General features: G+C 45.1%; 1 protein-coding gene across 1 annotated transcript; it reads left to right on the forward strand.

Moving 5' to 3' along the window:
• Window positions 1-896: 896 nt before the first annotated feature.
• CHRNA4 (cholinergic receptor nicotinic alpha 4 subunit) lies at window positions 897-24,106 on the forward strand. The gene is made up of 6 exons (XM_030010037.2): window positions 897-1,486; window positions 2,754-2,905; window positions 6,306-6,350; window positions 6,445-6,554; window positions 16,303-17,683; window positions 23,519-24,106. Exons 1-6 carry the CDS (start codon window positions 1,426-1,428, stop codon window positions 23,642-23,644), a joined length of 1,875 nt encoding a protein of 624 aa, XP_029865897.1. The 5' UTR covers window positions 897-1,425; the 3' UTR covers window positions 23,645-24,106.
• Window positions 24,107-24,804: the final 698 nt, after the last annotated feature.

Genomic DNA, 24,804 nt, shown 5'->3' on the forward strand with positions numbered 1-24,804 from the left:
AGATGAGTTTGCTACTACACTGATGTTATTTATAATCTCACTACAGACCTAATTTCTCTTGCGGCTTTAATCCTCCCCATTTTCAGCCAGCAATCTATTATATTGGAAGATATTTGAGATGCTTCGGGAGTAGGGAAATTATTATACATAAAATATGTAGCTAGCATTATTAGAACAGACTTTGATTAATTTTGCAGCTGGCAACATTACCCCTGCCTGAAAATGAAATCCATTTGCTATCCGCGTGGAAGTAATTGTGTTAATATCAAAGCTAGTTTTAAAATGAAATGGAGAGGGCTGTACTCCGTGTCTCCCATGCGAGGAATCAGGGATGTGAAATGAAGGGCTAGAGTGATAATTCCTTGCTAACACAAGGAATTATCCTTTCCTCCACAAAAAGTCTTCATGACTTCAACAGAGATATTTGTGGTATATTTAAGGTACATTCAAGTATATAGATACGTTCAAGTAACCTCTTGTCTCAGTCTCACCTTTGATTTGCACATTGCCTATGGGCAGAGACTAATATTTGTATCTGTACTACATGTTTGTGCAGCACCAAGCACAGCAGAGCCCTGTTCTCATGGGCAGGTTCATCAGCCCAATAACTGTTGACAGCAAAGATACATGCCCAGGCCAGAAATATGTCTCAGGCTAATTACCCTGTTAGTCTACAGGAGTGATTTTGAAAAGCACTTGGACAAGATTAAACAGACAGCTTTCGTTAATTAAGAACTGTTTGGGCTTCAGGTGCTCTGAAGATCCCAGGTGGCCCCTTATCCACCACCTCTGGCTGCAGCTGGGCTCTGGATCCCCCCCTTTATTTCTCATGCTAAAAGTTTTCCTCCCTGCAGCCTGTTTGCTGGAGCGCACAGATTCTCTCCTCCTCCTAAGCAGGAGGTGGGCAGGTCTAACTACATTAAATATACAAACATACCGTGCTCCCTCTCTGCTCCACCAAGGGCTGGCGTGGGCATCGGTGGCCCATCAGCAGCAAAATCTGAGCGAAGGCTGCCCAAAGGGCTGGGGGAAGGGTGAAAACAGCAGCGGCAGCGGCAGCAGCAGCAAATAAACCGAGCAGCCAAACCGCCCCGTAGGAAAGGGGAGAGGAGCAAGCAGGAGAGCCCAGGGAGGCTGTGCATTTCGTGCCTCTTTACGGGAGCTTTCTGCAGCCCTTACGCGTCTCTTGCAAGTATATGTGCATCGGTGTCCCAGGGAAGAGCATCCTTCTAGGGGCAAGAGCTGGGAATCAGTCAGAAGAGAAAAGAAACAAACAAACAAACCACCAGCTATTACCTCTTCCCAGAGGCAGGTGAGAGGGAGAGAGAGAAAGGAGTTTAGGGGAATGAAGCTGGAGGATCCAGAGACTCAGAGAGGAAAAGTTGCCCTGACGGGAGACTCTGCGTACTAGAGCTCTGCTCCACAATGGGATTTCTCGTGTCTAAAGGAAACCTCCTCCTCCTGCTGTGTGCCAGCGTCTTCCCCGGTAAGTTTGAGAAAGCTTTTCTACCCCTGCTCTGCTGCTCTTTAGCTCTTTTCTCCCTTATCCCTCTCAAAGATACTCTGCGAAGACCGGTCCCTGTCAACAAGGAATTTCCCCCACTCCTGCATCCTCCTGTCCCATCATTGCGGGTCCCCTAAACACCAGCCTCTGCCGAGCAACGCTTTGCTTTTATTTTCTGCTCCTTGCCTGATTTGATGGGGAAAGGGTTAAAGCCGCGGTGGGGAAGGGGACAGGGTGGAGAATACAGGCAGGGGCTCAGCATCCTGCTTCTTGCCTGGGTTTTTCTTCCCTGGGTAAAGTGTGTTAATGTGTCTCCGGGCTACAGCTCTGGCTGGGGAGAGCGCAGCCAGCGCTCAGCTAATGCTTCCCTTTGTATAATCCAGGGCAGCTAAAGACTAAGTAGGAGCCATATTCCACGAGGGATGCGGGGAGAGCCCCCGGCTCCCTCTCCCCACCGGCCGTGGTGGAGGATGCATCTGCGTGCAGCTGGCACAGGAGCGCAGCTCCCCCGGCAGCCCCCTGGAAGGAGGGTGGCTTTAATTTTTAATAACCAACAGGCACTTCCGACGGTTCCTGTAGCGTACGTGCAGGGTCAGGGCTGCTCCTTGCAGCCTCCAACTTTTAAAGTCATTAATGAGGAAAGCTGCACTCTTGTTATCCAATTGGTGCTCTCCCTCATCCTCTTTCTCACCCCTCATTTTTGTGAAAGACCAGCTATGAAGGTTAGTTTGAAGAGCTGGATTTCACTCTGCCTTTTTTTTCTGTGATGCATTTGATGCCAGGTTTTTTGTGTAAATCTGATCCAAAATCCCTATCTCCCAGCAGGAGGCTGCTTTTTCCTTTTTGTCTTGCCCTTCTAGCATCCCTCTTTCCTGCTTGCAGACTTCAGTGCTAGAAACTTGCCACAAAGTGGCCACAAAAATCAGACCAAATTCAAGGGAGAATGGCTCAGGCAGCATTTTTCAAATGGCTTTAGTGATGCCCCCACTTTCTGCAGACCAAACCTGCTCTGCAATGGAAACCCTACATTGGGAATTGGCCAACGGTGGGTGAACAGAGTGAGAAATACATGGCAATGCCTGGGCTAGCGGGGAGGCAAGTCACCAGGGTGGCATCACCCTCCCGTGCATCCCTACTTGCCCATCGCTGGGTTTAGCCCAAGGGTCCCCCCCCCGGAGAAAGCTCCAGCTATGCGGGCACTTGGAGCTGCACACATTTCACGTCGCCGTGCCCCATGCCTTCCCCGCAGCCTTCGGCCACGTGGAAACCCGAGCCCACGCGGAGGAGCGTCTCCTGAAGAAACTCTTCTCTGGTTATAACAAGTGGTCCCGCCCCGTCGCCAACATTTCCGATGTGGTCCTCGTCCGCTTCGGCTTGTCCATTGCCCAGCTCATCGATGTTGTAAGTGCAACCTATCTGTGCAACAAGTGGACAAGATTAAGCGGGTCGGGGCTTGAGGAGAGGCTCCTGGTGCATGTGGGTTTTACAGGCTGATCCAGGGTCTGGTTGGGAAGACTTTGCTCAGCAGAGAAAGGTTATCACGCAGACAGCTCTGCTGGAACAAGGGATGACTCATGTGAGTAGCTGGTCATCAAAGTGGATCCCTTATTCTTCATCTAGTACAGGCAAAATCCCAAATTCCTTATCAAAACCCGTGGGACTGATCACAGCAGGGCAGTGGAGCAACCCGTATAAATGCCAGAGAGTCCTGGCTAAGGAAAAAAACAATAGCTGATTTGGAATTTGAGCCATAGTTATTAACACTAATTTACACAAGCTAATAGGAGTAGTGGTTTACTCGTCTCTGGAAGATAGTTTGCCTGAAGAGCTTTCTGCAAATGAAAGTTTTGAGGGATTTTAGCTACTCTGGCAGATATTAACAAGTACATTGTTTCTGAATGTTTGCTCAAATAGAAGTTACGTGTGTGCAAACTGCATATGCCACGTACAACACAGTGTTTTGCACTCTAGACTGATGCGCACTGAAATGGTATTTAAAGGATTACTCTATCACAGTGTGTTGGGGTCAAGTGTTGAATCCAAAGGAGATCCCTGCAGGGCTGCAGATGTTAAGCACACACACAGGCTTTCTAGCTTGTGCAGATCTTGCTCCCGCATGCTTCTCTCTCCTGTCCCTGTTTGCACGCAACATTTCCAGGACAGTGTGTTTGTGTAGACGCACAGCTCTTGAACAAGTATTGGCCTGGTATTGAACAAGTATTTGGAGGCTCTCTGTCACTTTTTACCGTACTTGTGTGGCAGACTACAAGGGGTGATAATGGAAAGTGTAATGCAGCTTAAAGACATGACTGGTGTGGGACAATCATAACAGATGACACTCCACAACATTTTATATTTTGAGATAAGGGGGTTGAGATGCAGAGGAAACAGAGCCAAGGTGGTGCAGGAGGTGGGCAAAGACACTAGTTGCTGGAGAGTTGCGTCTCCTTGTGCACAAGCCGTCAGCTTCCAGCTTTGCTGCACAGAAATGGTCTTCCATTCCCCTCCTCTCTCTTACGTCAGCCTGAGGGATCCAGGGCTGTTTGCAGTTGCTAATGTTGAAGTTGTACGGTTCTCATCTGAATAATTGATAAGACTAAAGATGAGACATTAGTGACTGTGGAGGCATGAAAGAGATTTTCCATTATGCAGCTGCTGAATTGTGGAAGAGGGGGGATCGATACACCTGCTTCGTAGTGCTTTTCCCAGTTTACTTAAGAAGAATTAATCTTCTTAAAATCATGTCAGTGGTTAGAAGTGCAACTAGCAGGCAGTTCTGTGCCAGGGCCGGTGGGTAGAGCTGGAGGAGAGCTCTCATCCCCTCCTGCCCCAGTCTGTGTGGTTGGGAGTGGTGACACCCCTTGCCACCGCTGCAGCACTTCAGCTCTCTCTCCCCCTTCCCTACAGTGACACTGGTTTGGTGCAAACCCTGCTGCAATTGTTAGACCCGATGTTCAGCTCCCAACGACAAGAAGTCTGAAAGAGAAATCAGAGCCGTATTCAAACCCCAGCTCCTGCTGACACAAAGCTGGGGGCGGGGGAACAAAAATCAATGTGGAACTTGACATCCCTGCATGTCCTTACCTCAACCTGGCATGCTGAGGGTTTTCTGAACCCAGGAAAAAGTGGTAAGGGATCAAGCACGTGTCTGGGAGCAGCCACCGAGAAACACACTTGGACTCCTAAAGCCGTGTCTCTGCAGGACCTCGAGTGCTGCGTTCACCTTGAGAAGAGAGGCCAGGCAGTGCAGCACCATCCTCAGCTGCAGAATCCCCCCCCGTCCTCCGGGCTGGCTCTGTGCAGGAGAAGGCAGTCAGTCATTAGCACATTGCAACCCCCCCACGAGATAAACCTGTGGGATTAGAGTCAGGCTTCGCTTGGGTCAGGAGGATGGCAGAGCCCTCAGGTGTAGTGAGGGGCAGGAGGTTCCACCAAGGGTCTGCACCCAGCCTGGCAGGAAAATTCCAGTAAAGGGTAGCACCTGCGGCGCTGGGATCCCCAGTGCAGGGGCCGTGGTGGAGACCCTCAGCTGCCTGAATTGCAAAGTGGTAAGAGAAGCAGATGCTCAAGGATTGGTGCAGCCCAAGGCATGGCAGCCTCCTCCAATGGCGTTCCTCATCTCCCATCGGCACCCAAGGAAGTAGCTGGATATTTTCCCTTTCTTTGTTGCTCATTTGAATGTTTTTTGTATTCCTCCTTCCTCCACGTGCTTCTGGTCCCTAACCCTGGACGAGGGTATCTCTGATCAGGTTTTACACTTGGTGGCACAATAGCAGTGAGGAGGCTCAGCAAGGGGGAGGCACAGCCCTCCCCCCGAATCTCCTGGTTTTTAATGTTCAGAATTAATCTTGAACTGCCACAAGAGCCAGGTTAATGACGAGCAGTTTGCTTCCAAATGAGCCCTGTCAATTGAGCTGGTTTTGATGCCAACCAAAGAGGGAGAAAAGAAACAAACCCACAAACAAGCTCTGAGCTCTGGTGCGACACTTAAATCAGACCAGCACTGGGCTCTGCCCCACATAATTCATCTTAGTTATTTACATAGGGGTTGTAATAAGCATGCAAAGCAAGCAGCAAGCAGTAATTAATAATACTACAGTGCTGTCAGTATTATATCTGCCTTACATTATTTAAAAGTATATAGATATATAGTTCTACCTTTCCATACTGGTTGTACTTAGAGTTGGGAAAAAGTCTACCAACTGACAGCGTGGGTATACACCAGGCTGTCCAATGCTTACGTGTCAGCAGAGTAGCTTGGGTTTATTCAGAAAACCCAATCCATAGTTCATGTATTTGGTAGAAGGAGAAAGACTGCTGAGCTTCATGTTTCCAGAACTGCGTTCACGGATAATGTTTCGGAGTAGAAGTACTAAACGCTACTTGCAGATGAAGCTGAGCATTGTAATCCACGCACACATGTGTGAGTAAGGAGATACATATCCATCACTCCCCTTCCTTCAGTGCTCGGGTCAAAGCCAAGCTGTGGAGCTCTTTCCTCTGCCTGGCCCCATCATCCTAGGCTGAATCCATCAGCACGGAGGAAAATCCCAATAAATTCAAGTCTGCCTGCTCACAAGATTGCCTAGGTGCAGGCTCAGCTGTTCAGTGGTATCAGGCAGCTGTGCCCTGTCCCATGTTAAATTACAGAAACATCTGCTTTTTATTTCCAAGATGGAACTTACATTTATTGCAGAGGTGACTTATAATTAGAGAAATGAAGTACAATTAAGAGAAATTTAATGACTTCCTTGGGCCGCTTCCTCTGCTTCTGTAACCAATATCTGATCTTGCATTTCAGGATGAGAAAAATCAAATGATGACCACGAACGTGTGGGTGAAGCAGGTGGGTGCACCAAAATATGTGCTTTTCCATGTTCCTTTTCAGTTTTGCAATCTGAACTCTCCCAGCTTTGTAATAACTGCCTTGGTTTTGGCAGGAGTGGCATGACTACAAGCTACGCTGGGACCCCCAAGAATACGAAAACGTCACATCCATCCGAATCCCCTCGGAGCTCATCTGGAGACCAGATATTGTCCTCTACAACAAGTAAGTGTGAGCACTGTGGCCAGAGGGCAAACCCATCCTTGCAAATTTTCTCTGCCTGTGGTGTTAAGGTGCTTCTTGCAATTATTCCTCCTTATTTTGTTCTCTGTGGTTGAACTCCATGTAGATTCTTATAATATCTGTTCCAGAGGTGCCTTAAATGACATGACTAACATTCATCACAAGGGTTGTTCTCCTAATGATCCTTTCTCTGGACAGCAAGTTTCGTTGGGGGATGCCAGGTACTGTTTTCTCTTCACATGTCAGATACACAATTAAGCTGGATTTGAGCTTTCAGTCCTCCTCATTTCACCAAGGAGCTCTCCCCTAATTCATCACCATCAACTGGAAAAGCCAATTACCGAGAATGGGCTTAAATAAGGAAAATATGCTGAAACATGTTAGACTTGTGTGTCTACAAATACAGGTTTCGGGTCAGCCCAATACCATTCTAGAATTATTCTTGAATAGGTATTTGTTCCTGACCCTGAATGCTTGAAAACTGTCTCTTGTATGCACACCTCCTAGGGAGCAGGTGGTTGTTTTCCTTCTTTTCTTTGGAGCCTGTTGATATTCTTAGAAAGACTGTCCAAGTGCCAAGACTGGTTTCTCCTTGGCTTATCATACCAGAGCTCTCCAGTCTCCTAGATTGTAGCATATCCCAGTCTCCCTCCCCAGCACAGGCTCTAGAGACAACATTTGCTGCAAGCATCAAACAAAAACATCTTTGTATGTGGCTAACACTCAGAGAAAACACTCACAACGGTAGCCAGGCTCATTTTTAATAAACTGTTGCCTGGTTCTAGTTTGATACGATTTTGCTTTTGTTTTTAAAAAAAAAAAAAAAATGGCTGAAGGAGGAACCTGTCCAGGGGATTGTGAGCTTTGGAGGCTATGGAAATTGTTATCTTTCCCATTAGCTTGTCTCTGAACCTCAGTGGTGCGGAGTGATTGCAAACCTCTTGGAAATCACTGCATTCTCACATAGCACCTTTCAGAGATTAGACCAATGGAAATGACTAATTCATAGACACTTGGACCTTCCTATCCTACAGGGACACACTCTGAGCATGAATATTATATTACAAGTGCCTCACATTGCAGCCAAGAAAGGTGTTGACAGCTTCCACTGGAAAAAAAATGAATGCCCTTGTCCTTGTCATTGCTTAATTAATGACAGTGTTAAGGATGATTATTTTTGGAGCTTCTGGTGGTTTTTGTGGTGGACTGTAGTGCCAAAGGAAATAGCGCTACACAAATCTACATTGTCCATGGGACCTTTGTGCTTTAAACCATCCATTTGCTGGAGCTTCTGGTACACAAGGGCCTGATGTGTCATTTCTGCATCTGCTCCCTTGGCTCACCATGCTCACTACGGTTGATGAGCGTGGTCCATGCAAGGAGGATCCTAGCACTAAAGAAGGAGGCCTCGGTATCCTTTTGTGCTCTAGATATTTTGGGACTTTACGCCGAAAGCAGCCCCCAGAGGTCAATGGGCACGCAGATCTCTCAGTTGGGTAGCCTTTGGCTTCTGCCCCTCTGCCCTCCTGTCCTCGTTCACTGCCGCTGTCACTTGAGCAACTACAGGGACTCGAGGGAGCCGTTGCCTATCTGCTGGCCACAGCAGCTATTCCAGAATGTCCTCCTTATCCTCTTCTGGGGTGCGAGTCTTTCAGCCTTGCCCACCTTATTGCTTGACTCAGTCTGACTCGCAGGGAGGTAGGGGAGATGATAGCCAATCTAGCTGTACTGGTGACCTGCTACCATGCAGGGAGATCTAGTGCCCCAGCTACCTAAATCCAAGATACTTCTCTCCCTTTATCCATACTGACCATTAATAATCATGCATTCCTCTGTTGGTCGTCATGAGTCTATCATGCATTTTTAATTGGTTACTTTATCCATAAATTAAACATGGATGTAGGCGCCAACTGTCAGCCAGTCAGTAATGGTTTTCCGTTAATTCTATACCTCTTAACAGCTATATTTGCCCATGCTCTTTCATACAGTCTTATGTGAACTCTTTCCTGCCCTGGGATATACTTCTCTCTTCTACCTAACTTCCTATCATCAAACACATCTGACGCTGCAGTCAGTATCTTAGCTGCGCTGCTCTAACAATCAGGTTTCATGTTTTTTAGGGATTGCAGGGCAAGGCAGGGCAAATGCAATGCGTGCAAGGCAAAACCTGCAGCATGATGGGACACCAAGATGAGGCTCTTCTGCATGGCAGCTCACCAACTGCATAACCAGGCGGTGTTTCTCCTTGCAGGCATCTCAGCTAGAAATGTCTCAGAAAGAAAGGCTTTGCAAAGATAGCGACTAGTCATGAGTGATCTAACTAGTGAACTGACTAGCTAACAAGGATCCCCTCCCATATTTTACATATATATTATATATATATATATATTGTTTAGAGGGAATTTAAAGTAGGTGCATGTAATTCTGGGTCCCTAAGAGCAAGAGAATATGTGCAGAGACCTTGGTGGAAGAGAGAGAGCGGCCACACTGGCCTGTGCACTGTTCAGGCTTTTTAATGTGATCTATTTATTGCTTATCACATGATCTGGCAGAAGTACAGCATTTTTGTTTGGGATGGTAACCTTTGGAAAAGAGATTTTCTGGGCAGGAGATTATACGAAGGCCTCTTCTGTTTTCATCTTGGGGTATATATAGAAATGGTGAAATTTAAATTGATTTGAGATTTACATCTTTAAGGAAACCTAACCCCTTGTTGTGAGGTTATTCTCATATCTAAGCTCATTATTGTCAAAACCTTCCATTTATCCACTCTAGAGGCCCAAATTAAATCAGTAAACTCAGCTGGTTTGGCCTAGAGAGTATATGTAGTTGTCAACATTCATAAGGAATCTAAAACCAAATTAATATCCTACAGGGAAATTAATATGCTGTTGAATTTTCAGTCTTGATGAGATAAGTTCCAAGACTCTGTAAATAGTTTCTACTAGATGTGACAAAACATATGTATAACAGAGGAATATGAGTTAATAGTGAAGTGACAAAGCCTCTTCTTCTCTGCCAACAAGGCCAGCTGTTGCTTATCTGAGCCTGTAAAGGCTCTTCAGATACCACCAAATCATTTATAAATTAATTATCTAATCCTTTGCATTGACTTATTTTCCCATTCATGAATGGATTTTAAGCACATTTTAGTTTTCCTTTCTATATTTAAAGTAAAAAAAGAAAAATATTTTTTTGTCTAATCAGGAAATAAGCTCTTGGAGCTGCATTTTGATTTTTTTTTTTTTTTTTTTTTTTTTTTTTTTGCTTCTCCACCACTGTGTTGAGGCATTTGTTCCCTGTGCAACATAGAAACTCCAGAGGAGAAAACTCTGAAACAGCAGATTTGCAGCCAGGTGCTCCAGCTGCTGAAAGCTGTCCAGAGGAGTGCAAGACCATGTCCTTGAGCCTAATGGATGGGCAGGGAACTTGAAGTGTGAGCTTCACTGGCTAGTTTTCAACTGGATATTCATGATAGCGTCATAGCATTTGTCTTCTCTAGCCTGATGGTTGTAAAACCTGGGAAGAAGCTACTGGGAACATTCAGACTTCAAAATTTTCTTTTTTCTCAGTATTTTCTGGTGTTAGCTGTTCCAAAAACTAATCCCTGCCTTAGCCTCGATAGTCACAAAAAAAAAAAAAAAAAAAAAAAAAAGAATGAAAGACAAGATCATACATGAAGGAAATTCAAATACAAATTTCTGTAATTAGAAGTAGGAAATATCTTGAGGAATTCACCCAGTGGTAATATGGACACAAAGGATTACTGGACTGGGTTAGAAGATCATCTGGCAGCCGGCTTTTGAAAATCATGAGAAAGCAAAGAATTCTTTTGAACTGAATTATAGCGGCTTGTTCTTTTGAACTATACTATGACATTTGCAACCAGTGAGACTTCTGGAGTAACACTGGTTTCCTGACTCATCCCAAAGCTGTTTGGAGGAGAAATACCAAAAGATGCCCCTTAGTCTAACCTTTAAAATATTGGAAAAGTTCTTGACATTTTTCTTTGTGTGTGTATGTGTGTACTTGCACAGATCTTGTCATTTTGCACCAGATTGTACTTATAATAGGCCCATAGTCGCTACTTCACACTTAAGATTTCCTGATTCTTCTGGGCGTTTAAATGAATATGTTTCTGGAGAGGAAATATATCTCTAGATTCCTTTGAGGTTTGCTGCCAAGCTCTATCCAGTAATACAGCAATTGATAGAAAGAAATCTATAAGAGGGATCTCTCTCATGGGCTGGTGCTGTGTTAGCATCCAAGGACTTCTGCCGTTATGCTAAGGACAGAGCTAGAGTATTGCATCCAAAGTGCTGATGAGGATGCTTGGCAAAGGGAAGAATTGAAGTGAAATGCATAAATTCAGCACTGTTTGAGCCTTCTGAGAAACTTGTGCTTATTTCTTCAGTGTAGCACAGCCATTTCCGAGACAGATGACTAATTTACTAAGGAACAATCAAAATATCGGTTACCACTGATTTCTAAACATCTGAAGCAAGGAAAAGCTGGGATGTGACTTAAAGAAGTACACATCAGTGCACAGACACCTCCATCTATCTACCCAAGTTGTTTTGTACCCAAGTTGCCAAGACCTTGGAGATATTTAAAACCCAACTGGACAAGGTCCTGATCCTCTTGTAGCTGACCCTGCTTTGAGCAGGGAGTTTGGACTAGGTCATCTCCAGGAGTCCCTTCCAACCTGTGAATTTGTAGTCACCATTTTGGTGGCACAAACCAATTTTTAAATAAAATATTCTCTGATTTGCTTTTGGAGAGTATTTTAATCTGAATGTTACAGAAGCATCTCTTTAATGTCTACCAAAAGGGTACATTCTTTAAAGGAGTCTTAAAAGTCCAATTTGTCTTAGTTACTGCTGTTCAATGAAAAATGTTTTAAATAAAGACATTCTAGCTATATCCATATATGTATATAGCTAATTTTCAGGCTTTTAAAGCTCTGTTTGGATTTAAATTGTATCATCAGAAATTAAAATAAATGTATGCCTCATTTACATGCATTCTGAAAACATTTAATTTTGTGAGATGATGTATCTCCCAACTGCAGGGAAAATAGAAACTGGCAAAAAAAAAAAAAATCTCCATCAGCAGAGCTTTTTAATGAAATACAGTTGGTGGCTGCCAGTAAAACAATGCCATTCTTGAACCCTTATAAACTTAGAAGAGTTTAGAAGAGCAGCCTTTATTCTCGAAATGAGGAATCAAAGGCTGCAGAACACAGCAGCACTATTTCCGTTGGCAAAGGAATAAGCAACCATCTTCTTTCTTTACTGGTGTACGCTGTTGTATTTGACATGAAAATATAACAGCTCCAGTACTTTATTACTGACAGATTTTTAGAGCTGTCAGGTCAAGGTAATCTGGAGAGCCTGATTATCTTAATTCTCATGTTCTTGTTGTGATGTTTAACTTGTGCTCAATCCATCTTCCAAATGGTTTTTCATGACAACTGTCACAATACAGTGGTCTAGACTGAACGAGATGAAAATGTGCTACCACTATAAAGGGATGACTGCAGATTTTCTCTGTCCCACTGTGTCAGATCTCCCATCTTCCTGTCTAAGGAAATATTCACATTATAGAGTCAGGGCTGTCAGCACAACTTAGCCAGGAGTGGGTTTTCCCACAGCAAAGCTTTCCACAATAAAACAGGGTTTCCCCAATCTCCTAACTGCAGACTTCATTTGCAGCCGGTTGTCTCACCTTCATCCCTTGGAGGAGATTGGGGAAGGGCTTTGGAAGACCATCAACAGCCAGGTGACCTTGTTTGCTCCCTCTCTTACGTCAAGAGGAGCAGAATGAAAACCTCACCCAGGATGAAAACATCTGTCTAGGTTCACCCCACATCGGCAGGGTGCCAGCAAGCGTAGCTTCCAATCCAGTAAGCGTATGCTTGAAGGTGCAGTGCGGTAAGCTTGAGGAAGGAGGCAAAAATGTATGTATGCACAAAGGGTTAAGATGACTGTGAATACTACCTTTGCACGCTATAGCTGGCTTGGATACAGTCTATGTGTGTACAACAGCACGGCTAATCTACACTGCTTACAAATTGCTCAAGTATCTCTACGTTGAACGGCAATGAGAAGTTCAAACATGCCTGGTAAAGTCCAGAATTACTTCACAGCCCTGTTAGGTGGGCAAGGGAGAAGCAGGAGGATCCCAGGGGTTTTTATTGCTGCTCAGAGTCATTAGCTGACTCTCAAAGGCAAGAACTATTCTGCTGCTGGTTTCACTCCTGCCATGGCACTGCAGGCAAAATCCAGCTTGGAAGGGAGTACTGGTGTTATTTGTAATACTGTGTGAGCCAAAGAGGACCCAGGATGAGGCCTGGTTTGTTAGGCAAGCAATTAAAAAATATCTTCCTCATCAAAGCAGCAGATCGTTTATGGAAATAATTGACACACGAGATCTGCAGCATCACACTGGTTACATCTACGCTTGCAGAAGAGACATATGTGGCTAGTCACACAAAGACTGCAAAACTGCCAGACAAGACATTTCTGGGAATGAATCACAATTATTATTGTTCCTGGATGGATTTTTAGGAGGAGTTTCATGCCCTTTTCCAAGTTTTCAAAAGAAAAAACACACACCTGTGTTATTTACCTAACCACTAACACTTTGCTCTACCTAAGAAGGGAAACACTAGTAGGTGCTCATTATCCCTTTTCTGTAACATGAGTTGAATTATAAACATATTGTTCCATTAATGAATGGTTTAATCATGCCTCAGAGATCTCATTAAATGCAGAATTGGATTCCAAATTCCTATTGAGATTTAGAAAGAAAACCACCAAGAACAGTAAACACCGGACTGTCACTTGCTGTGCATGTTTCGTGTCTCAATCTGGCTTTACAGTGCAGGCAAAACTCAGGAGAAAAAGACAGTTTTCATCCAAAGCAAGTGGTCCTGGAATATAAATTAGATTTAAGAAAGAAGAGGTAAGAAAGGAGTTGGGAGGATGGTACAATGGCATTGCTTGGTTTTATTTGCATCTGAGTAAAACACAATGGTGGTTTTGCCTTAATCCCTTTGAGAGAAGTCTGGTTTTGTGCATATTTTTAGCTTTCCTGTCTTAAAAAAAAAAAAAAGACATTTTAAAGCTTTAGAAAAAGTCCAGTTCAGAGGTCAAAAAGCACTGGGTCCTTTTGTGTTCTTTTGTATATTTCCAAAATCTGCCACAAAGAGCAAAGGCTTTCCATTATAGAAACAAAGAAGAGTTTAGTAAAAACCTGGTTCTCTACCACACAGTAATTCTGAGTTTATTTTTCCATTCATTCAACCGACCTAGAAAATCATCTCAAAAGACAAAGATCTGGGCTGTGATCCTGGGGCTCAGGGGCATGTGCCATCTCTGCCCAGATACCATGTTAGCCAAGACAGCTCACTGAGGGCCAGATCCTGCCACTGTTTCCCAAAATGAACAATACAATACCAGTCTCGCTGGAAGCCAGTGTGGCCATGGACTGACAAGGATGCTTTACAGGGCAAGACAAAATACCAGAAAGTCTTTTTTTTTTTTTTTTTTTTTTCCCTTTGCATATGAATTAATGGATGATCTCCGAAAGAAATAAATTTAGAGAAGTTCCTCCGCCTTCAGCAGCTTGAGGGGCCCCGCCGGATCGTCCCTGCACTGTTTATCTTGCTGTTGGTGAGGAAGAGGAGAGGTGTGACCCCCGCGCACCCCGTCCCTGTACGGCTGCTGTCACGGCACATCTGAGCACTGAAGCAGCAGAGCAGGGCCAAGGGAGTTTGCCAATTGCTGGGAAAGTGGCTGCAGGCTGGATCGGCTCCAGCCGGGAGGGCTGGGCGGGAGCAGAGAGCTTTCTATCTATATCAGCCTGAATAATTCATCTCAAGTTTTTAGCAGAAGCTCTCCCTCCCCTGCTCAACTTCCCTTTTGTTTAGCAGCGTTGCTGTTTGCAATTCGGCATCACACAACAGGCTTCTTCCTCTGTATCCCCGAGTTCTGCAGCGGCTCAAGCAGAGTGTGTAAGATGGTCCTCAATTCCCTCCCTGCTCTTTGGATGCTCTTTTCTCTATTCCTGTAGCTAGACTTGAGGGCATTGCTCTACAGATTCCACGTGCTGGTTTTGGTTGGGATTTCAACCTCTCAGACATTTGCTCATGATGAAAAAAATTGTGGCTCTATCCAAACCTCACCCACATTTTAAGGCTGCTTGAACCAGGGTGTTTGATCTGGGTTGTGACTGTCTAAGGGTACCAAAATCCTCTGTCCACAAGTAGAAATCAAGGAGGAGAGAGGGGGTTTGAAGTTTCAGCCAGTCACTGCCCAAAGGGGCTGCAGATGTAGGGCCTTGGCTCATTTTCAGGTGAAGGTGTGATTTTGTGATTCAAACACCCAGTCTCCATCACAACGATTATTCGAACAAGGAGATATGTCACCTGTGCAGCTCTCAACGCTTCAGTTTTGCCTCTTTGTGTAAGCTAACGCAGGCTGCAGGTCCTGCAGACGCTGTCCGGAGAAAGGACGTTGCTGTAGAGAAGGTACCTGCAGACTTGGCCCCAGAAATGGAATTTAAGCGTCACCATCCACGTGTCCTCCTCACTGAGAGCAGGGGAGGAACAGCCCTTCTTGATGGCATAGCCACGCAGGGCATTAATTACCTGCTGCGCTAGTTGAATCTCTTAATGAGCTAATTTCTTTCTGTGGCCTCCGCACACCGGGGCAAGCGGCAGGTTCCGTGTTTAATGTGCAGTAGCAGAGGTGTGGGAGTGAGGAAGGAGCGGAGCTGCGGCTGGTGATGCTGAGGCAGGGGGAAGGACAGGGCTGTCTCCAGGGCTGGGCATCCCATTCCCAGAGTTTCTCAGTCTCCCTCCTTTCTCCAACACTATTACAGCTTGAGTATGGGGTTCCTCCGTGGTCTTTCTTCCCCCAAATCCCCAGTGCACTTGTATGTCCTGTTGCCTTTTTGGATCTCCCTCACTTGTATCCCAGTCCCCGTGACAAGCTGGAAGCAGCTGGTGTCACGGGTGCACGGCACAGTGCTGCGGGAAATCAGTGCTCTGATCAGCTGAGAAGAGCAGATCCAAACCAAAAAAAATGCTGTTTATGCAATAGCTTTTTTGCTGGCTGAAAAATGGCTTTCTGATATAAAATCCTAGGTTGTTATCTATTTATCTTATACCAGCACACAGACCCCAGTTGAGAGTCCCTGTAAGAAGACACCGTAAAAGACAGCTCTCTTCCTGACTGGGAAATCAAGAGATTAACTTCCATTATTCCTATTAATAGGATGTTCTTGCTGTTTTTCATGTAAGAGACTGAATGATTACCCAACACTGTTTCATTTATAGCAGCTGTCACCATTAATTCTGCAGAGCCCACAGCCACACTACCTGATAGTGGTTCCTACCACCTCTCTGAAGCAAACTCAACCCTTTCCAGGGCATTTATGAGACACCTTTGAGGAAAACTCGTGTACGTTCACCTCAAGGATGTGAATTTGGCAAGTTGAGGGCTGACATTTGCATGCAAATCCAATGCTTGCATAAGCCAACAGAGTTCAAAACCCACTGGATGGAGTGGATGGATCCCGTGTTTGCACATGATGTGCCTCTTGCATCTCTCAGGTGCCCCGAGTGCATTTTTGGAAGCCAGGCACTAAATATCCTGTTTCTTTTACAGAGTTGAGATGTCCCAGAGAAGTCTTAGTCTTTTTTTTATCTTCTATCTCTCCCCAGTGCTGATGGTGACTTTGCAGTCACCCACCTGACCAAGGCCCACCTATTCTATGATGGGAGAATTAAATGGATGCCACCTGCTATCTATAAAAGCTCTTGCAGCATCGATGTTACCTTCTTCCCCTTTGACCAGCAAAACTGCACGATGAAGTTTGGCTCCTGGACCTATGACAAAGCCAAGATAGACTTGGTGAGCATGCACAGTCATGTGGACCAGCTGGACTACTGGGAGAGCGGGGAATGGGTCATCATCAATGCTGTGGGCAATTACAACAGCAAGAAATATGAATGCTGCACAGAGATCTACCCCGATATAACTTACTCCTTCATTATCCGGAGGCTGCCGCTGTTCTACACAATCAATCTGATCATCCCCTGCCTGCTGATCTCCTGCCTGACTGTCCTGGTCTTCTACCTGCCCTCCGAGTGTGGAGAGAAGATAACCTTGTGCATCTCCGTGCTGCTGTCCCTCACCGTGTTCCTGCTGCTTATCACTGAGATCATCCCATCTACCTCCTTGGTCATCCCTCTGATTGGAGAGTATCTTCTCTTCACCATGATATTTGTTACCTTGTCTATCATCATCACCGTCTTTGTGCTCAACGTGCACCATCGTTCCCCGCGTACCCACACGATGCCTGACTGGGTGAGGAGGATCTTCCTTGACATAGTCCCACGCCTCCTTTTCATGAAACGTCCCTCTGCAGTGAAAGACAATTGCAAGAAGCTCATCGAATCCATGCACAAAATAACCAATACACCAAGGCTTTGGTCTGAGATCGACGTGGAACCCAACTTCACTACCTCATCTTCGCCCAGCCCCCAGAGTAACGAGCCATCACCCACATCTTCCTTCTGTGCCCACCTCGAGGAGCCAGCCAAGCCTCAGCCTACCTGCAAGTCCCCTTCTGGGCAGTACTCTGTGCTGCACCCGGAGCCTGTACAGGTGACCTGCTCGTCTCCACAACCCTCATGCCACCCCCTGAGTGACACCCAGACCACGTCCATCCTGAAAGGCAGATCGCTAAGTGTTCAGCAGATGTACAGCCCCAATAAGGCAGAGGAAGGGACTATCCGCTGTAGGTCCCGCAGCATCCAGTATTGCTACCTGCAAGAGGACTCTTCCCAGACCAATGGCCAATCCACTGGCTCTCCAGCATCCCAGCGGTGCCACCTAAATGAAAAGCAGCCCCAGCACAAGCCCCCTCTGTGCAAGTGTAAATGTAAAAAGAGCGAGGCAGCTGGCACACCAGCTCAAGGAAGCAAGACTCACAACACCAAAGAGCAGCATCTTGTGTTGATGTCCCCAGCCCTGAAGCTGGCAGTGGAAGGGGTTCACTACATTGCGGACCACCTGCGAGCAGAAGACGCGGATTTCTCAGTAGGTATCCTAACTTAGCCTGCTCGCCTTGGGTAAGTCAAAAATTATCTGCTAAGGAAGCCCCACCAAACCTGGGGGCTATACAGAGAGTACACTTGCTGATGCAGGCTCAGCCATTCCTGATGTTGTGGCTTTTGAACACCTTGACCACTATAGGCACAGCTGGAGAGTTTGTCCTTGGGGTCTTGGCAGGCATGTGGGCCAAGCGGGTAGCACAACCAGACCGTGCTCAGGGCTGCTCTAGCACAACAGGATTCTCCAGCAGAAAATAGGAGTAAAGTTGTTGTTAGGTAGGAAGGAAGCAGCTAAGATTGTGAAAGGGACCCAAAAAGCAGTCATCTGGTGGGAACGTAGCAGACTTATTTTTTATAGAGAAGCCTCTGACAGATGGGGAATTCACATTCTCTGTTTTTTTATTAAGCATTGACTCTGGCTACTGAGCCTAGGAAAGAAAATTCCCCAAATAGGTTGTGGTTGTGGGAAGCGCGTAGTAGCGTGGGGACATTGCAGGGTATGTTTAGCTCTGCGCAATGTGATTCCTCATTAGTGGACTTCCACTGGAGCAGTTGGCTCTGTGCGGGAAGGTGGGTGAACAGACAAATTTCACACTTGCTCTGAAGGGGTAAATATGGCTACAAATAGAGAAGGAAAGTAGAGGCTGAAATAATTTATTTTAATGGAGGTGGTGATGTGTGTACAAATGCCACATCCTTTCACACCTCTTGTAGCTCTTCCCCTGCAATACTATGGATGCGGTGTGCTAGCTACTGATGGCCACAATAAAGGAAGCCACAAGGTAAACTGAAGTTAGTGTTCTTACTAAAGAAAAGTCTTACCTGGCTTTTCCTAGAGGGATCCGTCAGCAAAAGGTACTTTTTCAGCTGTGCTTACAGTTTGATTTTCTCAAGATTTAGAGTCAGTGCAAGTCATAGTGCTTTTATGCAAGACTTCCTGGGCATGAAGAGTGTCTTTATATTTGCATTTTTCACAGCACTGAGCACTTAGCAGCAGCAACAAAAGATTAAGTGCTACTGTCCATTTATATACTCTTTGGTACCATAGTTTGAGAGGCCCCTGTTCTTTAATGTATTTCACTTCACAACATCCATTTGAGGAAGCAACTGTTTATTCCTCGTGTTGAGGAGCGACAGCCAAAATACAGAGATGAAGTGACATGACCAAGGTCACAGAACAAATCTGTGGCAGAGATGGGCTGTGAATCCCCATCTTCATTAGTTGACAGCCCAGCACTTTTTGCCAGGCTAAAGCACTTCACAAGTACATTAGGACTGCAGAAATTAAACTCTGCTCTCTCCTCCTAGCAATAGTTGCAAGTAAACCCCTGGAAGTCAGTTGATTTTAACTGACTTGTTTCCCCGTGGTGCAGATGAAAGAATATTACACCAATAACGCTTCCCATTTCAACTGATTCTCGTTCTGCTAAGCTTGTTGGTATCATCAAGAACTGAGTCAATGAATATCTTGGGTTCTTTCCTTTTAATCCATGACTGCAACTTTCTTTAAAATGAAAACAGTCTTCAGAAGCCACGAATTTTCTTCTTATACCTCCCACTACCCTTCCCTCTTGAAAAGAAGCGATTATCCTGAGGAGAAAGCTATTTACAGCACTAAACATCAAAGGCAGAAGAAAAGGAGCAGTTTTGAGGGCTCTGACCAGACCTCCTGCCAGCCCAGCCTGCAAGCAAAGGCACCAGGAAAACATCCAACAATGAGCGGAGAACGGTCACCCCCAGGACCACCGATGCCCCAGGCTCCCCATACAGAGCCTGCAAACCTGCCCGCAGTTCTCTGCTCTTTCACGGCAGTTGTGGTCGGCACGGTAGGCAGAGGTTGGGTTTTCAGATTTGGGGGAATAATTGCTGACCCCAGTCTGAGGCTATACTGTTTTCTTTTTCTGGATCCAAGTAATGTCAAGTGGGAAAGCACATTTTTTCTCCCGGTGGAAATGACAAAGAAGGAAACATGATCTTTTGGAATTGAAATTTAGAGTAAGGAGCAGAACTGATCTAATAAAATGAGAATTTATTGGGGAAAAAATCAGTACTCAGAAGTTTGCTTTCATCTTAAGATCAAATTGTGGCATTTCTTCATGGAAGTCTTCAACAAATCTATCAGCAGGCACCTCTGATGCAGCTGCAGCCCCTGGGACACAGCTCGCTGTCTCTGGGGTAATATTTTCAGAGACATGCACCTTCCCAGAATGAGAACAGAGATTCTTTTGAAGTTTCTGTCTTTTTTCTAAAGCACCATTGCCACGGGGGCAGTGCTTCTAAATTAAAAGTAAATAGCTCGTTTAATTAAGTGCTTCAGCAAAGAGAAAATGGGAAATGCAAGAGGCAGTTGTTTGTTACAAAAAGATATCTACAAACAATACAAGCACAATGGTACACTGGGGAAAATGCAAGACCAAATCGTCCCAGCATATGATAGAAATGCCATTAGAAATTAATTACAGACTGAGAAGCAAAACAAGTTGCATGTCACACACGAGCCAAAATAACCAGACACCAACAGCACCGTCTGGAAAGCCTTGGTGTTCTCATGCCTGTGTGCATCTCTGGACTGCTCTAATAAGAAGACTTTGAAGACAGCCTAAAAATAAAATGGGAGAGAATGTAGCCGAGGGGGAGGAAGCACGGGATAATCTCACCGGTTTATTTTTAACAAAGTACAATAAAACCACCCGGGACTGCTCTAATCTGTGTTGCAGGCTCTGGGTCCTGGGGATCCGATGTCACCAAGGCAGCCCAACCCACCACGCAAACCCCGGGGCAGGATGCCCTGTTCCCACTGCTCAGACCTGCAAGGAGCTGGACCAGGGGAGAGCTGCAGATTTCCTTACTATTGGGGAATTTGGGGGGTGAGGGAGTCAGCTGGTCCCTGCCCCTGATCTTTTCCCAAAAATAGTTTTGAGTGAGCTTCTTAAAAACTAATCAAAATACAGCTCAGGAGTTGGGGTGGCAGATGTTGACAGCTGCATAGATGCTGTCAGAGAGGCCTCTGCGGATCATGCTCCACGTGAGGTGCTGGACCACAGGGAAATGCTACAGTGCTGTCAGAAAACAAAACAAAACAAAAAAATCCAGATAATTTCCTTTTCCTCCTCCTCTTTTTTTTTTTTTTTCATTGTCTCTCCATTATTTCCAATTTCACCCTTCTGTGCTCTCGGTCTGGAGCTGGATATTGGTTTTGCAAACATCTGATGCACTCCCAGCCATCGTTTTCAAGATGGGCTGAGTATTTATGCATATGCCATTACATTTGAAAGCAAATTTCTGTTGAACTTTACAAGTTGTTCCTCTTCTCCCATTTGCCCCTTCTTTTCTCAAAGAGAAACTCATCTGATTTCTTTTCTTTGTGTGATGTAGCACTTACTTTTACTAGCACGAATACTCAGAAAACTTATTTTTCCAGAATGGGGCACTATTTAGTCAATCCATCTTTCCAGTAGGACATCAGATCGTAAATTGCAGATTTTCTTTACACATCGGTTGCATCATGAGACACTAATGCACTAAATACAATCATCCAGAGCTTGCTTAGCTGCCCTTCTCGTGAGGAATTTTAAGCATCAGAGACTCGCTCCAACTCTCAGCAAGTGATGAATAGACCAGAAAACATGTATAGCAGAGGGGAGCTATCCACTGAGACCTTATCCTTGGGATGAGAGAATGCCTTTTGATTTCAAGGGACACTATTTCTTTTACTCACCCTAATTATAAATGGATGTGCTAGGGGCTGTACAATCAGAAAACAACATGGTTTCCCCCAGGGAGATGACAAGCTTCAGGACGAACCTCTATTTGTTTACTTCTGCCCATTGAATAGTAAAGACCTGCTTACCTTGGTGCTATTTTTAAAGGGAATAAAATTATCCATTGCATGAAAATATTTAACCGATTCTTACACTCTTGAAAATGTTCAGGTATTCCCGAAATTTAAGATGCTTTGTTCAGAGAACAAATTATGGGAAAACATGATATGCTCTCCAGTGCGTGCCTCATTTCCCAATTTACAAAGCTGCTTACTGAGCCAAGTTGCTGGAGCAATACCAGATGATTTAAAGGCCTAACCAAGCAGTCCACATGGCAAATAATGAGAGGCATAGTTAAAGAGCTCCCTTTGCTGGCGTTGCTTCAGCTGAACGTTGTCTGCATCGAGGCACAGAGTGACGACAGGTACTTTGCAAATACCTTGGAAGATTCATGATCAGTTTGTGAAGGGTTCAGCACGCCAAAATGAGGTAAATGCACATACCTTACCTGCAAGGAATAATTCTCTCAGCTTAATAAAATGTCACAGCATTGGTCACGGAAGCCAGGATTGTATATTCTCTCCCTCTGACACGTCATGATTTCTCTGTACCACCCACAAGGTATAAGATAAAATTTAGTGGTGCATCCATGACTGATAAAGAAAGAGAAGACTCAAGGTGAGTTTACAGAGTCACTGTGTTGTGCTCAGAGCTTGTTTGGTGCTTGACAGATCATAATATTTTAGGACCTGAAGTTGCCACTATACCTGTGAAACATCATCTGCTGCAAATGGCTATTTCACCAATACTTGGATTGCTTCCTTTACCAAAATGAATTTTCAGTATAATCAGCAAATCCTTAAAAAAAAAAAAATAATCAAGCCAGGTCTCCTACCAATCGTGTTTTAGCTCACACCTACTGTTTTGGGCTACTCCCTTATTATTCTCTCTGTTTAAAACAAACCTAGGATCTGTGAATGAAAAGGCCTGTATCATTAGAGTTACATTATTATTGTACTGTGCTTTTCACTCATGCTACAGCCCAATGTACATGGCAGCTTTGGGCACGGTGGAGCCACTGTTTGCTCAGGGTCACAGACTGGTAGGTGCAGTAAAGCAGCCCCAGCAAAGCGCAGCCTTGGCTTTGCCGTCTCCTTCTCCTTACACCACACCGCGGGCTTGCTGCAATCACGGCCACCAAAGAGGTTTGAGCTAGCTCCTGCTGAGATGTTTTCCCTAAAGAGCAAGGCAGCGTGCCAAATTTCAGCCCTTCGGTCTATTAATCACCAAGTGGTATATTGTAGCAAATTATAGTCGGTACAGCCGTATCAAATAAAACTTTGCCATCTGATCAGTCTTCTGGGAAAGAAATTAATAACAGCAATGTAATGAAAGAGGTTTTCATATGTATGTGGTTTCTTACTTAATGAAATAGCCATTTACAATTCTTTCCTGATGGTATTAATAAGTACCAGACTTCCCCAGAGAGGAATTGCTGGAAAGCCTTCCCCAGCAAGACAAAAGTGGGGAAAAAGCGGGGTGAGGAAGACCATTTCTTCTATTTGCTGGTTCACTTTCAATGCTTACTCACCCAAAGCTGTAAATCCCTTTGCAGAGAGTTTGGCTTCGTTAATCTGTAAGCAAATCTGTTTACAAGCATGGTGAAACGAGTAATTTCTCTCCCCCCACCCCCCCGCTTGAATCACAGCCTCATTTACACACCCAATTACAGCTGTTGCTCATGGAAAATAGGATAGTGAGTGTGCAGATGGGCTTAATTATCCATGGGCGTATGGCATCCCTGGGGAGCTGTGAAACGGGTTTGCAATTGCACATGCACATGCACACCCACGCAGTCTGGGAATCTGTCTCCCACATCAGCGATTGATAGAATAAATCTTTGCTATCGTATAGGACCACTAAAATGTACATGAGACCTTCCTCTCCTATCTCTGGACTTAAATGAAAATATCCTATTTTGGAATAAAACACTAATAGTCTTCATAAGTTTTAATCTCAAATAAACGTTAATAATTGGCCTTTCACCTCTCTGTTCCCAGGTGAAGGAAGACTGGAAGTACGTTGCAATGGTCATTGACAGGATCTTCCTTTGGATGTTCATCATTGTGTGTTTGCTGGGAACTGTTGGTCTCTTCCTCCCACCGTGGCTGGCAGGAATGATCTAAATATAGCCCCAGAAGGAAGAAAGTATATCCCACTCTATGGATTTTAGTTCACCTGGAAGGAGAGGAGCAGAGAAATGGAGGCAGCCCTTTGAATAATTTACTGCGTGTCCACGCTTGAGTTGCTCCAGAGCTTTCTGGGAATACTTTCTGAGGTTGCGTCATTTTGCCAAGCCATTTTCATCTCCTCCATCTAATTTAGGGGAAAAGTTCTTATTAAAGTCTGTACATAGCATGGTGGCATTCATTGGCATATACTCAGCAATGTAAGAACACGAGCTTGTTCCCTAAAGCAGCACAAAAAGAGGCTTCGCATCTACAATCCAGCCCCAGGCAAATTAGCTCCAGTTGTCTTCAGAGGTCTCAGCGTGCCCTGTCTAGTAATTTTGCCCTGTCAAGCTGAAGTGGTTCAGGACCGTGTGTCCCTGTATGAGTCATTTTATAAATAAAGTTCCAGATTTGGGATACCTGTGCAGGATGTGGTCTGTGGTCAGCTGGTAAAGACAGACAGACTGGAGAGGCTGAAAGAATTGCTCGAGGCAGCTCAGCCCCATTGGGACCAACAGTGATCATTAGCACAGCAGTTGCAGTCTTTGTATTGACAGATTTTACTTTGGCCAATGCCTTTTAGAAGCCATGGGGACCATAGTTGAGTGAGCATCATGCAAATGAAGGGAGGATTTGGGGTTAAGATTCGGACCGTGTTGGTAGCACTTTAGTCTGCTTTCCAAGGAAATTTCCTAGATCCAGGTTATGGCAGCTGCAAAATAGCAGAGGGTCACCCTGAGCTGTAAAACTCTTGCTGTAGGTGGGAAAGGTACTTAGACATGGGGAAGCCACCAAAGAAATCAAGGGCGGTGTGTTAGCATAATAAGGAAACGTGCCATTATCCGGGGAAACCTGAACAGGACACACAGCCACGCTTGGGAATTCAGAATGGCACTTTGCAGAAATTACAGGTATTATGGCCTTAAATTTGGCCAGTTGTATCAGCAGCTGTGCTCTTCCCAGCTCTATCCAAACTAAACCAACCTTTTTGCATATCTTGTCCTTGCTTTGGGACCTGCAGCAAGAAGGCAGGGACAGGCACCACCGGCCAGAGGGAGGGAGGGACGCTGGAGCCGTGTCCTACTGCAGGGACACATCGGTGCACAACGGCACGG

The sequence above is a fragment of the Aquila chrysaetos genome, chromosome 3 (genome assembly GCF_900496995.4).
Source record: "Aquila chrysaetos chrysaetos chromosome 3, bAquChr1.4, whole genome shotgun sequence".
Classification (NCBI taxonomy): domain Eukaryota; kingdom Metazoa; phylum Chordata; class Aves; order Accipitriformes; family Accipitridae; genus Aquila; species Aquila chrysaetos.